We start from the raw sequence: 16,366 nt of genomic DNA, 5'->3' as shown, positions 1-16,366 counted from the left end.
GACATTACAGAGTTGTGATAGTGGTCACGATGGCTACAATATGAGTAGTTTAAACCTATTCATGAGTGGCAAAATAAATATTCATGAAAACTGTGAAGCATGTCCCCAACTTTTGCACCACCTACATGTCGGTTCAATAACACATCTGTCACAAACCTTTATACCCAAAACTTCAGGTTCTGTGGAATAATCTAATTTATACAAACCTTTACACCCCCCATTCTGTTGAACTGTTCCAGAGCACTTTCTTTATCTAGCACTCGTAAAATGAACCAAAGAAGAGGTTCAGAAAGCTGCATTACACCAACTGCACCAACAGGAGGCTGTGCATTGCATGCTGAAACAAATGGCAAACAGTTTCAAGTTGAAGTTCTCCCAATGGTCATTATGAAGAGTATGGTCTCCTGCATTTTAATACTGTATATGTAAGATTTGAGGCTTTCACGGCGGTGACTATGAAGAAAGCAGTCTTCTGGGATTTGGCACCGTGTATATGTGGTGTTAACCGACGTTTCGGAGGAACGTATCGCCCCCATCTTCAGGGTAGAAGAAAAAGTATAAGAAATCTGCAAGCGACAACACCGTGAGTCTGCTTTACCGTTTCTCACGGTGTTGTCGCTTGCAGATTTCTTATACTTTTTCTTCTACCCTGAAGATGGGGGCAATACGTTCCTCCGAAATGTCAGTTAACACCACATATACACGGTGCCAAATCCCAGAAGACTGCTTTCTTCTTAATACTGTATAGTTTGGGACCTGTGTTCTCGCCAAACTATGCAGAAATAAAAACACAGAAGGCTGTACTCATCAAATAATTCTATCAGTAACTGTGTGTGCAATGTACTATGTGCACCATATGACAAAATAGCAAAAAGAGAGCAAACAATTTGAACATTAAAGTGAGCAAGACAAAACCAACAATTCTGCAACCGTATAAAAATATATTACAAAAGCAAGCACAGAAGAGTACAACTGTTTTCTGACTGAAATACTGTTTCAGTATATCCCTTTTTATTATACAGTGGAACTCCCACTTAAAAGGTTCTTGGGTGAACAGCAGATTTGATCACTAAACTGAGAAAATTCTTAAAAGTAGCTACTTTAACACTGCAAGTTTACTTAGAAGCACCAAAATTAAACACTGAATGAGGAAAAATCTTAGACAGAGGAATATTAAAGGGAGGTTCCAATGTACTCAAGCCTCTGATTTATTGAGAACCATTTTAGATACAAATAAGTAGGGTACAAACAAGAAAAGAGAAATACAGCATTAAGAGAAAAACATAATTTTGTGTGAAGGTATAACTGTCCCTGCTCCTAAGCACCACATCATGACAGTGTACATGGGGTGTGGAGGTAAGGATCTGTAAATTTTAAAAACTAGCAATGAGATGGAGGTGAGTGGCTGATTTCATTTTGCAACCAACTTACCTAAAAGTGAAACAACTCGTGGTACCTACTGAATGAGCTTGAGATAACATGGCCATGGCATTGCCCTTGCCAGAACCAGACATAAGACATCCAGCTAATAATCAGTTATGTAGAAAGCAGTCTTCTGGGATTTTGCACCGTGTATATGTGGTGTTAACCGACGTTTCGGAGGAATGTATCACCTCCATCTTCAGGGTAGAAGGAAAAATATAAGAAATCCACAAGCGAAGAGACTGTGAGAACCGGTAAAAGCAGTCTGAAATGTCAGTTAACTCGACATATACATGGTGCCAAATCCCAGAAGACTGCTTTCTTCATAGTCACCACTGTGAAAACCTCAAATCTTAAATAATCACTTACTTTACAGACCATGTACTCATGACCTAAACTTTTTGCATGCAGACAGGAATACCAAGCAGAGCTGCTGCAAACCATATCTAATACATACAAACAGGTTGTTTTAATCATTCAATAAATCATTCTGCAACCACACACACACACTTTGAAAACTTACCAGAAGAAAGAAAATCAAACAAGGGCCTGAGGATCAACTGTGGTGAAGTAGCTTTGCAAGCTAACATGGCAAGTAACTGGAATACAGCATCCCCTACAGACAATGGCTCCCCAAATTCACCCAATGCTAACTGTTCAGGAGGTGCAGCAGAGCCAAGAAGCATTGCTAAGGTGGAACCACTGCAGCCCGCCAGAGCGCTCAACAGCCGGAGCATAGTTGGATGATGCTGCAACACTACAGAATTACGTTCTCATGTCCTAAGAGATAAGTTTTAAAATTTGATACCTGAGCTGAGATCATGAAAACTTAAACTTAAGGAGGGAAAAGCCAAAAAAAAAAAATGAAATGATATTTGTTACAATATTTACAGTCACTAGTGTATCAGGATACACAGATCAGGGAAATGTCAGAAACCATTACTGTGCAACATGGATGACTTACCTGTATCTGCAACACAGGGTACCTTCACCTCCTGCCTTGCATTCTGCAGCTGTCGCACCATGTCAACGGAGTTCTGCTGCTCAGCAGCCTTGTGTTCATCTGTCTGACACATGCCACTGTTATCCAACTGGGAATTTCCTGTTGCCATAGGACCTGGCTGACAGTCCAACGTCTCCATGCCCTCTGCCTGCCGAGCTCCCTGCAAAGCAAAGACAGAGCCGTACAGGCACACAGACTTACAGGGAGGTCTGAAAAATAACACAATAAATTGCCCCCAGAGATGAATAAGGATGGTAACAAAATAGCAAGTTCTTCAATTATCTTGATATGGAGTGCCAACACTCCCTATGCCAGCTAGAAAATTAACAATCTAACTATAAATAACTTTCATCAGTCAGTCTGGCCTTCAAGAATATACAACAATAATAAATCTATTGATTATATTAGATATAATAATGCTATGTTTATATAATTAAATTCTGCCATATTTATTTTGTCATTAAAACATGCATAGAATTTTGCAGTTGACTCCGCCTCAAATTATATTTTTTGACACCTCTGTGTACATTAAATAGCAATTAACAATGTAATTAAATCTGGTGATATATGTAAACGGATCATAACTAGCTCAGAGTTCTGAAAATTAAATCAAAGAATGGACATGAACAAGGCAGTTTCACAGTATCTTCCAGAGAGCACAAAATAAATTCTTGGTGAAACGTCTTCCAAAGTGGTCACAAGCAATTCAGCTGCACAAGAAATTTACTGCTGCTATGGACCATCATAAAAGTAGGATCTACAGAATGGAGCAACAATATTTTAATTTCTATAATCAAAGATGGAATAACAAAATGACAAGAAATGTACACAATTTTACATAAATCAGTCACTGAAACTTACATGTGCATGAGACATGAGAGGTGTCTGGACTAATTTGTTGACTAATTTGAGCAAACTGCATAGGAGAGCATCCCATGATGCTGGTTTTCCTTGCTTCGTTTCCCCTCCCAGCACAGAAGCAAAGAGACCGCCAAAACATGATGAAGCAGTTACATTTGATTCTGACACACTGTGGCATTTCACTTTTTCTAGGCTCAAGATATACGAATACACCAACACACCTTGGGGCAGAAAAAATTATGTTAGTACCACATGCATACATGAGCTGGGACAGTGGAGTTGGTATGGCGACTGGATACTGGCTGGATGACCAAGAGGTCGGAGTTCAAGTCCCGGTGGGGTCAAGAATCTTCACTTCTCCATGTCATCCAGACCAGCTCTGGGGTCCACCCAACCTCCTATCCAATGGGTACTGGGGGCTCTTTCCCCGGGGATAAAGCAGCCAGGGCATAAACTGACCACTCATCTCCAGCTAGTGCTGAGGTCAAGAAAATGTGGATCTATACATCCACTCCTCCAAATGCCTTCATGGTGTAGAGCTTAATTAGTTAAGCACTGGGACAACTTTAGCTTTACCACATGTATACATGGTTTTAATCTCATACAAGGCAACAGAAAAAAATGTGAGTTTTACATTATATTCTTAACTGTTCAAAATAATGAAGCAGAGATAAAGGTACATTTGTTCTTCTGCTTAATTAATTAAGCATTACGCCATGAAGGTGTATGGGGGAATGATTGTATAGATCCACGTATTCTTGACCTCAGCATTAGATGGAGGCAAGCGTTCAACTTCATTCCCCAACTGCTTTACCCCCAGAGAAAGAGCCTCAGGTGCCCACAGGACAGGAGGCTAAGTGGGCACCACAACTGGTATGAATAACATGGAGAAGAGATAATTCTTTATCCTTCTGGGACTCATACCCTAACTCCTCTTTAATCCTGCCCACAGAGTCAGGAAAAGAAACAATAATTCAAAATTAATTTTACTTGTATCTTTAACTATTCACACAAATGCCAAAATCATAATTTAAGTATTTTAAGCATAGTGTTTACAGAGCACATTGTCATAAGAGGAGAGATTCAGGGTTTTCTTCCCCCCTAATGCTCCCCGTGACACAACAACATGAAACTACAATAACAGAGACTACTAGGAACATATTACAAAGACAGTGCAAAGGAAGTGAAAGCATGGCTCACAAGACCTTGTATATACAAAAATGTGGGTTTTATAAAGCTCCAATAATTTCAGCACATTTTCAGCTTTGCTTTAGAATATGCCATAAGAAGGTCCAGGGAAACCAGGTGGGACTGAAATTAAATGGGACCCATCAGCTGTTGGCCTATGCCGATGATGTGAATACCGGGTCATAATGCAGATACCATAAAGAAAAACACACAAACTTTAACTGACACAAATAAAGAGGATGGTCTAGAAGTAAACACAGAAAACATTAAGTATATGTTGCTGTCTCGTCACCAAAATGCAGGGCAAAATCATGACATAAAGATAGGAAACAGATGTTTTGAAAATGTGGCACAGTTCAAATATTTGGGAACTATAACAGACCGAAGCCTGATTCAGGAGGATATTAAGAGGAGATTGAATTCGGGTAATGCTTGCTACCATTCAGTCCAAAACCTTTTGTCTTCTCGTCTGTTGTCCAAAAACATAAAAATTAGAATAGACAAAACTATAATTTTGCCTGTGGTTCTGTATGGGTGTGAAACTTGGTCTTTGACGTTAAGGGAGGAACATAGACTGAGGGTGTTTGAGAACAGGGTGTTGAAGAGAATATTTGGACCGAAGAGGGATGAAGTGACAGGAGGTTGGAGAAAACTGCACAATGAGGAGCTTCGTAACTTGTACTCTTCTCCAAATATAATTAGAATGATCAAGTCAAGGAGGATGACGTGGGCAGGGCATGTAACACAAATGGGGAGACGAAGAATGAATATAGGATATTGGTGGGAAAGCCAGAAGGAAAGAGACCACTGGGAAGACCAAGGCATGGGACATCTTGGTCTCTTTCTTTGGTACTCCTACCTAGATTAATTTTGTTAGCTGAAATAATCATAGAATGCAGTGAAAGATCTGTTCAAAGACCTCAGGAAAATAAATGTGTTACCATGAATCAATGCTCATAAAATATAAAATTCATTATGCACATTTCCATAGAAAGTATGATGAACAGCTGAAACTAGAAATCTTCAGTTAATGGATAGCTTGAGGGTAGATCTTAAGGAAAATGGATGTAAGAAATGAACTTACCAACGGATTCAAGAATACTCATGGCAGTGCTCAAGTCAATGTTAGCAAAGTTAAGATTGAGAAGCATCTCAACAAGTTTGCACTGAGCATCCAATGGTCCTTGTCGGTTAGCCAGGGCCCCCGAAGGCTGCACTAACTGGTATACTAGCTTCAACAGTAACTCTTTTAGTGTATTTCCATATTTACTTGTAGTTGTCACAACATCACACCTCATCTGCAGTCTCACAAGCAAGTCATGAAGGGCCTGACAAACAGATGGTCCAGCCTGAAAATCCATTAAATAGAAATGAAATGCTTAATGTTGCCAAACAAGTAGTCATATTTCCCAGTAAAGCATCAACAGTCATTCTTTAAAAGCAACATAAATTACCGATCATAATCACTGTACAGGAATAACCATTAATCACTTATAAAAACATTTCCATATAAATAACAAATTATATAATTCTCTGGAGAAAAATTAGACTGTTGTAAGAATTAACATTTTCTTCCTTATAGTCACAAATTAATTTAATTCTGTTTCTGCTAGCAAGACACAAAACTGGCATTTAAAACATTTTCTTCTCTCACATATGAGACTTAAAACATTCTGCCAAATCAACGCATTGTAATGACTGCTAATGGTAATAATGATTATTTTGAACATTTTCTTCCTTCAGCATTAAAAAGCACAGACATCACTGTAATAAAAATATAACAAATTTAAAAAAGTACTTTGCTTACACATCCTTTGGCAGAGTAAGTGCCAGTGTTCAATCCAGAACCAGAGAGGAAACGAAGCAACATGGGAACAAACTGTGGATCACCAACAATGATTTTGGCCATGCCTAGTAATGAGTTTTCAATTTCCTCTACTGTCTCCGGTGCCCAAGAGGCTGCTGCTTCTGGTGATCCAGCCTCAGCAAATGGAGTGTTTGCCAACATTGTGAGGCTCTGAAATGCCAAACACCATGCTCGCAGAGATATGCCAGGATGCCATGCTAGAGCAGCCATTAGTCCTGACACTGCATTTGGACTGAGATAAATACATGGTGAAACTCCAGGGTCAAATGTTCCTAATACCCCTGGATCACATGAAGATTCCAAATTCAGGGTCAACCATAATTGTAGAACCAATTCTAAATTTGTCCAAGAGTTCTGAAACATGAACAAACTTTCATTTATCATCCACTACACAGTAAGAGTATCACGTGCAAGAAAATAAACTGAATTATAATAATTATCTAACTAGCACAAAGGAAGATATAAAAAACTGTTATTTTCATAGGTTTCTGTTAAAAAGAAATACTCATTCAATAACAATATACTTTCTTGAATTATTTGGATATATTTTAAAGAGAAAAATATTACAAGAGATCATATGCTAACACTGCTGCAGATCAACCATACCTGTTGATGCAATTCAGTGAAGACCTTGTCAAAACAAGTGGTCAGCATTTGCAAGCTGTCAGGTTGGTTGCAATCAGTTTGCTGCCATATCACTGAAGTATTCTCATCCCATGCAGAAGAAGCTGGGTGTCTAGCAGCTTCAGGTGGAGGTTGGATTGCTGCATTCACACTGAGTGGTAAATTGTAAGCTCCTAAAGCTGTCAGTCTGCGCAACATCACCTCAGCACTGCCTTCCACCCCATATTCCAGTCTTGCATCCAGGGCAGTTGATATGCTTGATGTTGCACTCACAGGTACGCGGTTTGCAGCACATTTTCTTAGTATTTTTCGTCCACGTTCCAGCATATCATCCAGGAAGTCCTCCAGCTCACCACTATCATCTGATTCCAACAATGACTGCAACTGGAATCCATTACTCTTGGAACATGATGGCCCTGAAAATTGTAGTACAATAAAATTCATTACAACCCACTTTCAGATGTCTGTACAAAGCCATCCTGTCTAAGGTCAGAAATTAACAAAATGAAGTGACAATTAACACTTGTTTCCACTGGATTACAAAACAATCATATAAGCATTTCTACATAAATATCTCCCTTCATAACAATGGAATCCATAATCAATACACCTAAAAATCTAAAACCTGATATGAAAGGTCTGCCACTCAAAACACTAAAAATTTCCTTTAAGTACCTAAGACATACGCAAAAGTCAGCTTCCCACATTTTCTTAAATATTTATTTTATGTTCTTGGGGAAAGTACTTATGCTAATGAGTGCTAGAACAAAAAAATCTATCTAGCATACCATAAAATAAGCTAGGCTATGTACCATATGCAAAGAAACAAGAAATAACATAAAGGCAGAAATGCTTATACAGGACACCAGACCATTCAAAACTTTGCTCAAGGGACTACCACTAGCAAAAAATGGTGTCCATATGATACCAACTTATAAAGTGGATTCAGACATGTCTGCATCAAGAAAGCAGTCTTCTGGGATGTGGCACCGTGTAGATGTGGTGTTAACCGACGTTTCGGAGGAACATATCGCCTCCATCTTCAGGTACTACTTGTACCAGTTCTCACGGTCTCTTCCCTTGCAGATTTCTTATTTTTCCTTCTACCCTGAAGATGGAGGCGATACGTTCATCCAAAACGTCGGTTAACACCACAGCTACACAGGGCCACATCCCAAAAGACTGCTTTCTTCAGTCACCGCTGTGAAAACCTCAAATCTTACACGTTTGCATCAAATTTTCCTGCATGCAGAACTCCAGCAGGTACAACAGTCAATCGGTGATTACTTAACTCAGTAAGGCCCATATAGCTTGATTTACCTGGAGTGGAAGCATCAGGAGTATCTTCAATGTTAAAATCTTCTTCCCCTTCTTGAACACTGCTGGTTGTACTAGGTTCAGGCATAGGCTCTTCAGTTTCTGTCATTGCAGTAGGTGGAGATAATGCAGGGTCCAAGATATCTTCTGCAGGACTTCCTTCTTGGCTACCAAGATTAGGATACATCCTAACTCCTTCCAAAATATCTTGAAGCAAACAGCAGATGGCATGAGAGGCCCAAGGACCACCCCATGAAGCTTTATGCTGATCGTTCCACACGGCCAGTCTCACTAAATGCAGTAGCTGATCTTGTGTCATTAGCTCACCAAGTGTAATAGCTGGCCTAGTTGATACAACAATGCGAGCCACAACTTTACATGCCAGCAAGAACATATCAATATTGCAAGTGAAGTCCATCTGCAGAATAAGTGCCATAAGTCCCTTTGCTACAGGGAGGCAATGGGATTGTGGAAGACATAAATTCAAGTCACGTTCTGTTTCACTTTCATCTCTCTCCCTGACTGGTGTGTTGGATGGCCTTGGAACAGGTAAACCATGTTTGTTGAGCAGTGTTGCACCATCATTCCGATGTATCTGAAGAATATCCTTAAAATGCTGTAATGAAGGAACAAAGATAATTTCAATCATCTTAAATATGAGGTTCTCACAATGGTTATGAAGAGTACGGTCATCTGGGTTGCCTGTTGGCGTCTTGCTTGGCTTACTCTCCAAGCCCAAAAATCGGTGTGGTATGTTCCTCCAATACTGGACCCTCTCCAAATGACATGATGTTACAACCCAGCATATCCATACTTTAATAATTTCAATTGTCTTAAACATGTAATATTTTACTCATGTACTGCAAGAAAAATATATCGTGACATGGTAGCTGAAGGACCAGAATAAAGGAGCCAGCAGAGATGGCCGTTGCATGGTAATGTTTCACTAAACATGTTTCTGCTGCAACAGAATGGAACAACTGAGGACATCATTTGAGGCGGTGTTTTCCATACAGTCCATACCAACATTACATAAGGAGAACTCAAGCAGTCAGTTGATCAGTTGAAACCATCAGTTACTTGTGAAGGAGTCGAGAGCCAGCAAGGGCAGGAGCTGCTTAACATACAAGTTGAGGAATCTGCACTGTTGGGAGACATTGCCAGGCAAAAACTAGTGATGACAAACTGAGGAGACTTAACATGTGTTATAGTGAATTGTAAAGCATAAAGATTAGCTAGAGCACTATAATTACTCACAGTTATGAGTTATAACTGTTCAATAAATCCAATAATTGATCCAAACCCTGTGTCAGGTCACTATAAACATGAGAACTGGTTCAGTAGTGGGATAAATTTGACTGACTGCATTGGCATCCATGTGATAAATACTGATGGTGATATCTGAACATCTCACAGACACAGCAGAAAAGATGACAGCCTGCCTAGAAAAGACAGAGTAGAAGCAACGGGGGCCTGTCTAGAAAATAGGAAGGCTGAGATAGATGGCGATCAAGAGGAGATGAAGGCTCACAAAGAAGTGATGGAGACCTATCTGGGGGGAGGGATCAGCCACTAAAAGTTTAGAGGCCTGGTCAGAAGAGATGGCAGCCTGCCTATGGGTCATGAAGGCCTGCCTGGGAAAGATGGAAGCCGTGATATGGGACAAATAAGAGCCAACATTAAAGCGAAGGCCACAGAGTCAGAATCCAATCAAGAAAGGATAGAGGCCATAGCAGACAACTATGAAGGAGCACAACCCGTAAAAGCAATGCACGACCTTGCTACCCTGCAGGGCTGGGATTCCAACACACAAGGAACCCCTAAAGGACAGATGTTCAATAAGAGATGGACCCACCTAGAATGCAGCAACAGCATAAGAGACTGAGGCATAAAACAAAAGATATGTCTGGGAAGCAAGAGACCTGTCAACAAGATCCTCAGACAGATCTTAGAGCTTGAAATTGTAAAGCTAACAGTCAGGTCTTCCCCTAGTTTGCAGAAAACTGTCATCCCTAGTTTGCAGAAAATTGTCATCAGGACATTGTGGAGGAGCCAGCATCACCCAAAAGAAAAGCGTACTGACAGATCATGTTCTGGCACTGTACGATCACAGGCCACATTCAGAAATTCTGTCCCCACAAACACCATTTTTGGGAGCCGTTGCCAGGCAACGACTAGTGAAGACAAACTGAAAAGATTCAGCGTTTGCCACAGCAAACTGTAAAGCATGTTGATTGGCGAGAGCACTATAATTATTGGTATTTATGACTTACAAGCATTCAATAAATCCAACAATTAAACCAAACCCCATATTTAGTCATTAAGATGTGACAATATTAAGCTTAATTTACCCTACTTACTTTGGCTGAGTGCTGTTTCAGTGTTTTCTTAAAGAACAGCTCTTGCTGTTTCAAAGCAGCTTCCAATTTGCTGGACAAGTTCGCTGCTTGACTTGATAGTGCTGATAATGCCTTCCAAGAGAAACAAATTCTTTTATTTAAGTGAAACATGAAAGAATACAGATTTATGACCAAGGACTGCCTTAACTTCTTCAGCTATGGGAAGTAGACATTTTGTTATTTTGACAAGCAATGCACACACTACTGCTCAAGTTAAAAAATAAGAGAATACATGCACTGCATCATTCAAAGTGAATTGTGCACATAATTACTGATTTCATTTTAATAATTATATACAAATTGAAATATTGAGCTGGCTCAGGACAGGGACCAGTGGAGGGCTCTTGTGAACACAGTAATGAACCTTCGGGTTCCATAAAATGCTGGGAAATTCTTGAGTAGCTGCAGATTTGGCTTCTCCTCAAGAAGGGCTCAGCTCCATGAGTAAGTAGGTAAGTAAGTAAGTAAGGCTATTTCACTTCCTCACCTCTCCCTGGGAAAGACACAAAATGGAAATCTAAAGATATTTACATGTTAATATAAATTCTAATTACACCAAATATAACACATAAGATATTCACATTTCTCTGATACCAGAAAGCAGCAAATAAGAAAAGAGAGAAAGAGAAATTTCAAAACAGCAAACTAAGCTAAAGACAAATCAAAGTCTTGTTTTATTAAACAGTATCAATTGCTGCCTTGCTTTATGCAATGGCATATACACTAGACTGACTGCTATACCTGTGTCGATGCATGGAATGCTTTCTTTGCTGCTTCAAGGTCTTCAAGCTGCTGCTTATGGTGCATGAGACGTTTCTGCAATTTGCGTCTGTAATTTCTAGAAGCACTGCAGCGATTTGAGGTGGTCATCCGACGTTGCATTGCAACTTCTCCTTGGATGAAATCCCAACGTGATGTCATACCTGGGCAGTAATGCAGTTCATGCCAAGTAACAATTAAGTTTCAGTATTTCCCACCTACAGCAACATCCCAATGAAGTTTGCACTGTAAATAGTTTTTCTTTTGTCAGTGACATTGCAGACCCTTCCTCATTCTAATAACTAATCCTCCTTTTACAAACTGTCTAATTTTAAGTTTATTGTGTAAACAATATTTCTATCAACTGTATCATTATTTGCATTCCTTTAAACCACTGCATCTATAATACATAAAACTTTTTGTATCACTGCCTTTCCAGCGCCAATTATGTATAACACACATGAATCCATACATTTTTTAATATAAATTACATAACAGTCAGTAGTTTTAAAAACTTTTTTATGATTAACTCCCATATAAAAAGGTAAAAACAAAGTGCCCCAAATTTTGTTTCACTGAAATTTTACTAGAACGATGACTATTAATCCCCTGCTAATGTAACAAAATACAAATATTAAACAGAAATTATTTCACAGCCCTCACATTTTTATGTGGACTTCCTATGGTCAGAACCACATATCATGACTGTCCACCTGGATGCATTTTAGAAAAATTAAACTTACATAATATTAACTTAAAAGTCAGGGTGAAAGGAGATAATGCCGCCCTGTACTTATCACATTCAGACTCAAGCAATGATGCTTGCACAACCCCTCAAAACTAGCCAATCTGCAAAGATATGAACACCTTCTTAGATAGCATTTAGTAGTGCAGCACCCATTCTTGGAGGGGAAGGGGCGGGGGAGAACTTCACCAATATCACGTCTATGGTATCTAGAACACTGTACAGATAATGGAAACTCTATTGGTTGCATGTATAAAAACAGAATAAAATTGAAAAGCAAACTGAATCAAAACAATACTAAAGTTTTAAGCAACAGGACATGTTCATGTATATTTTAATACTACAATTCATGGTTGGCTGTTACAACAAAATCATGCCTCGGTCAAAAATATGTTTAAGTTAACGTTACTCTACCTTGGTCTCTGTCCTTAGATTTATCAGCCATTTCCTCGGAGCCAAAGGATGTACTGCTTGTATCAAGACAAACTGAGAGAAACAGTAGGATCCAGCCAATGAGGGACAAGTCCATTTCAGCACGCAAAAATCCAGCCTGATGAGTTGAAAGAGGCAAGAGAAGTTTGGTGAGTGTTCCCAGCACACTATCCAGAACTGAGCATCGTGTAGCACCCCCGGCTAGGGACTTCCTCCCCAAGTAGGTTAATAAAATAAACACCCTAAAGAACATAAAATACAATTAGTGTCACTTGTAACAGCAGACAATAAGTAAACTAACACTGGGGGAAGAGGACAAAACAATTCACTAAAAGAAAAGTAACATTAAACACATTTGAGGGTTTCTACCGACCTGAACATACTGTATGATGTTTTCCAGGAAGAAACAGAAATACACAAATTTAAAAAATTGTACTTATATGGGAATGCCTAGGTATACACCTGCCACAATAGTAATCCCTAGGAAAGCACTCAGACAAATAAAGAACATCTTCCTCCCTTCTCTAAACACCCTCTCTTCAACACTTCTAATTATTTGAAGAATACTATCTTATGAGATGTAATGCCACATAGTTTAGCAAAAGTTTACAAATCTTTCAGAGGAATGCACTGCTCCTTCTTCAGGATCGCAGAGTAAGCTGGGCATGGAAGCAAGCCCACAGCTTGCTACTTGCTTGGCTTACCCTTTGGCCCCGAAGTTTGGAATACAATGTTCAGTCAAAAGTCTGTAAATTTTTATCAGAATACACAGTGTCACATCCCAGAAGCCAGTCACTGACATTAGAACCTTGTACCTCATATTTTAATTATTTATTTGCCTTTTCATTAGCACAAAACACAAATAGGTTGAACATGGGAATGCAGACAAGAGTATTAGAATTGTTTAGAAGGAGACCGCTTTGTGTACTCCAAACATTACAGTCAAGACTGAGTCAATATGGAAGTGGAATAAGAGGGACAAGCTGGAAATCATGGATACTAGGTTACAGGAAATTTTTATATAAAGTGGGTATAACTAGACATGATGACTTATATACCTATCCTGTGGGAAAATGGAAGTATTCTGTGAGCTGTACAGTCTGGTGATTGTCTTTGCCAAGAAGTCACCCCACCAGGGCTGAAGTCCACACATTCTGACAAGTAGTGTGCATGCTGACAATTGTATTCGGGTGTCCTCTTTCACACAAAAGCAATGGAACAAATGTTCACAGATGCTTTGATCAAATGTCAGATACAATGTCAATGGTAACTGGAAAAACAGAAATGTCAGATTTAACTCATGCAGCTGTAAAACCACACATAAAAGCCAATACTTTATTTCATATATTAAATGATAAGTAGAATCTATGCACAATATTAAGGCAATGGCTGTTGCATACCAAAATTAAATCAACTTCTGTAAAGGCAGTGTGCAACTTTGACATTACAAATGTTTATTTTATAAAATGTGAACAAAATTACTGTTTTAATGGGTACATGATGTATATGAAAATGGACGTACTGTTGGGCAAAGAGGGAATGGGAAACACAAATGCCACCACAAACAAATTATATCCAGGAACAGGGGAATTTAGCTCTCCCAGTACTACAGAGCTGACGGCCATGTTTTGATTTAGGAGCAATGTCGCCAGTATTGAAAAACTTATCATCAATCAGCTAGAATAAACTAAACAGTAATCAGCAAAATACTTTAAGACATCTACACTTCACCATACAACAAACAGTGATCAATATGATTTCAAACCAATAAAAAGTTGCATACTTACTCTGGGTACTGGTCCAATCTCATATACCAAATACAACAAGAGATCAAGGAGGCTTTCTCCAAGAACTCGTAACTTGTCAGTACATGCTTCTGACAGCATTCTCTGAGTATCTTTTACATCAGGAAGTGAACGCACTTTGCCTTGTGCAGACTCTAGTCGACGTATCACATTACGAACTATATTTAACTGATGCTGAAATGTCACACATTCCTGGAAGAAGAAAAAGAAAAACCTGCAAGTGTTGACATCTATGTTGACGGAGAGAGACATATTCCCTTTCACACCCTGGACACATGGGAATGAATAAAATAATGAAGAAATAAATAAGATGGAGACTACTGAGAATTCAGGAAGTAAAAAAGTCGCAAATGGGAAGAACAGGAATGAAATGCTGAATGGAGAGAGAGAATGTAAAGATGCTGTTCATGTGAAATTAATAAGTAATAGGATAACATGTTATGGACACATTTTAAGAATGAAGATATGATCCCAGTGAAGGTTCTGAACATGAAAACAAGGAAAATGACTAAAAGGAAGATTGAGATCAAGACAGGATCAACAAGTTAGCAAAGATGTCATGGAGGAAAAAAGAACATGGGAAGAAATCGAGGTGGGCATTTACTTTAGTCTTTCTTCACTTCCTGTGCAAGACACTAGAGGGCAGAAGTCACTCCTTTGCTCTACTTGATATAAATGAAAACAGGGGAAATGGAGGTAAAACATAAACAAAACTCAGAAGTTTTGGTAAATTTTTGACACAGAAAGGTTAATACTATCAGCTTCAATATTGGTGATGTTTTGTACTTACCTGGTAAGCTGTTAAAATTTTTTGTCCCTCAGGGCTAGGGAAGTATTTCTGTACATCTCTTCCTCTCTGAAGATAGTGGTGCATGTGAACTACATTAGGAATTTCTGCAGTCAGCAAGGGTGTGAGGAACTCCCGAAGTTTGGCACAAGCTAAACTATAGCGGCAGTGAATGTCTTCAAATAATGCTGACAATACAGACAACTGAGCCTGAAACGTTTGTTAAACTAATATCAAAACACACACTGGATGTGCTTTTCAGAGATTATGCTAAACAAATCTGGCAATTAAGGTAAATTTGTTAAAAAGTATTATAGGATATTCCTTTAGGGTACTAGGGAAAGACTGAACTGAATCTCTTTACAGTAAAAAAACACACATCCAAAAATCAGATATGACAGAAAAGGATGTAAATCTGATGTCACCAAGAATGGTTTTTGTTTATAACAGTACACCAAAACTAAAAGGGAAACTAGATATATTACCATCACTGCGACACAGAGACATATTTTACACAGTCACCTTTATTTCCTTATAACTTACAAAAAAAATTGGTAAAGCTATCCCTGTAACAGGCCATGAAGGCCGACAGGGTTGTGAGACATCAAGGTTCCCATATTCTCTCTAGATAATCAGCTCACATATAGTAGTGACATCAGCCTTAGCCAATGGCTGCCCTTTAAACCTCTTGGAAGATTGCTGGTACTCATTTCTGTTTGAGGCTGAGTCTAACCCAGGGCCATAGTGCAGCTGGAAGGATTAAGTAAATTGAAAAAATCCACCTCATCAGGACTTAAAACCTGCAGCCTTCCGACTTGCAGCATACAAGGTGTGGCAATAAAGAAACCGGATTCATGCTCTAACCCTTTATTAAAAAAAAATCAGACAGTCGAAATGTTATCCCCTTCAATGTAGTCCCCTCCCCGATCCCTACACCGCTCCATGCGAATTTTCCACTGTTGGAAGCAGTGCTGCAGGTCATCTTGTGTTATGCTCTTCAAGAGTTGCGTCGCTTTTGCTTTCACTGCATCCACGGACTCGAACCTGGTCCCTTTCAGCGCAGACTTGATTTTTGGGAAGAGAAAAAAGTCGCACGGTGCTAGGTCCGGAGAATACGGTGGATGTTCCATCACTGGAATGTTGTTTTTTGCCAAATA

The 16,366-nt window shown here is 39.2% G+C and overlaps 1 protein-coding gene across 4 annotated transcripts in view; it reads right to left on the bottom strand.

Annotated features, from left to right (window-relative positions):
- Positions 1-16,366, bottom strand: part of LOC111872355 (baculoviral IAP repeat-containing protein 6) — a 98,298-nt gene that overhangs the window by 33,356 nt on the left and 48,576 nt on the right. For 3 of the 4 annotated variants that reach the window (XM_023866145.2, XM_033754640.1, XM_023866144.2), the window contains exons 22-35: positions 15,213-15,419; positions 14,405-14,614; positions 13,676-13,887; positions 12,600-12,859; positions 11,423-11,604; positions 10,643-10,753; positions 8,286-8,898; positions 6,948-7,381; positions 6,282-6,695; positions 5,559-5,823; positions 3,287-3,507; positions 2,387-2,585; positions 1,946-2,179; positions 207-337 (exon numbers count right to left, since the gene is read on the bottom strand). In XM_023866145.2, the coding sequence (XP_023721913.2) occupies positions 207-337; positions 1,946-2,179; positions 2,387-2,585; positions 3,287-3,507; positions 5,559-5,823; positions 6,282-6,695; positions 6,948-7,381; positions 8,286-8,898; positions 10,643-10,753; positions 11,423-11,604; positions 12,600-12,859; positions 13,676-13,887; positions 14,405-14,614; positions 15,213-15,419 (3,693 nt within the window). The remainder of the gene's footprint in view (positions 1-206; positions 338-1,945; positions 2,180-2,386; positions 2,586-3,286; positions 3,508-5,558; positions 5,824-6,281; positions 6,696-6,947; positions 7,382-8,285; positions 8,899-10,642; positions 10,754-11,422; positions 11,605-12,599; positions 12,860-13,675; positions 13,888-14,404; positions 14,615-15,212; positions 15,420-16,366) is intronic. The other variant, XM_033754641.1, reaches the window with a different exon arrangement.

This window comes from Cryptotermes secundus, unplaced genomic scaffold (assembly GCF_002891405.2).
Source record: "Cryptotermes secundus unplaced genomic scaffold, Csec_1.0 scaffold55, whole genome shotgun sequence".
NCBI classification, from domain to species: Eukaryota; Metazoa; Arthropoda; class Insecta; order Blattodea; family Kalotermitidae; genus Cryptotermes; species Cryptotermes secundus.
This window is presented reverse-complemented; position numbering and strand designations above follow the sequence as displayed.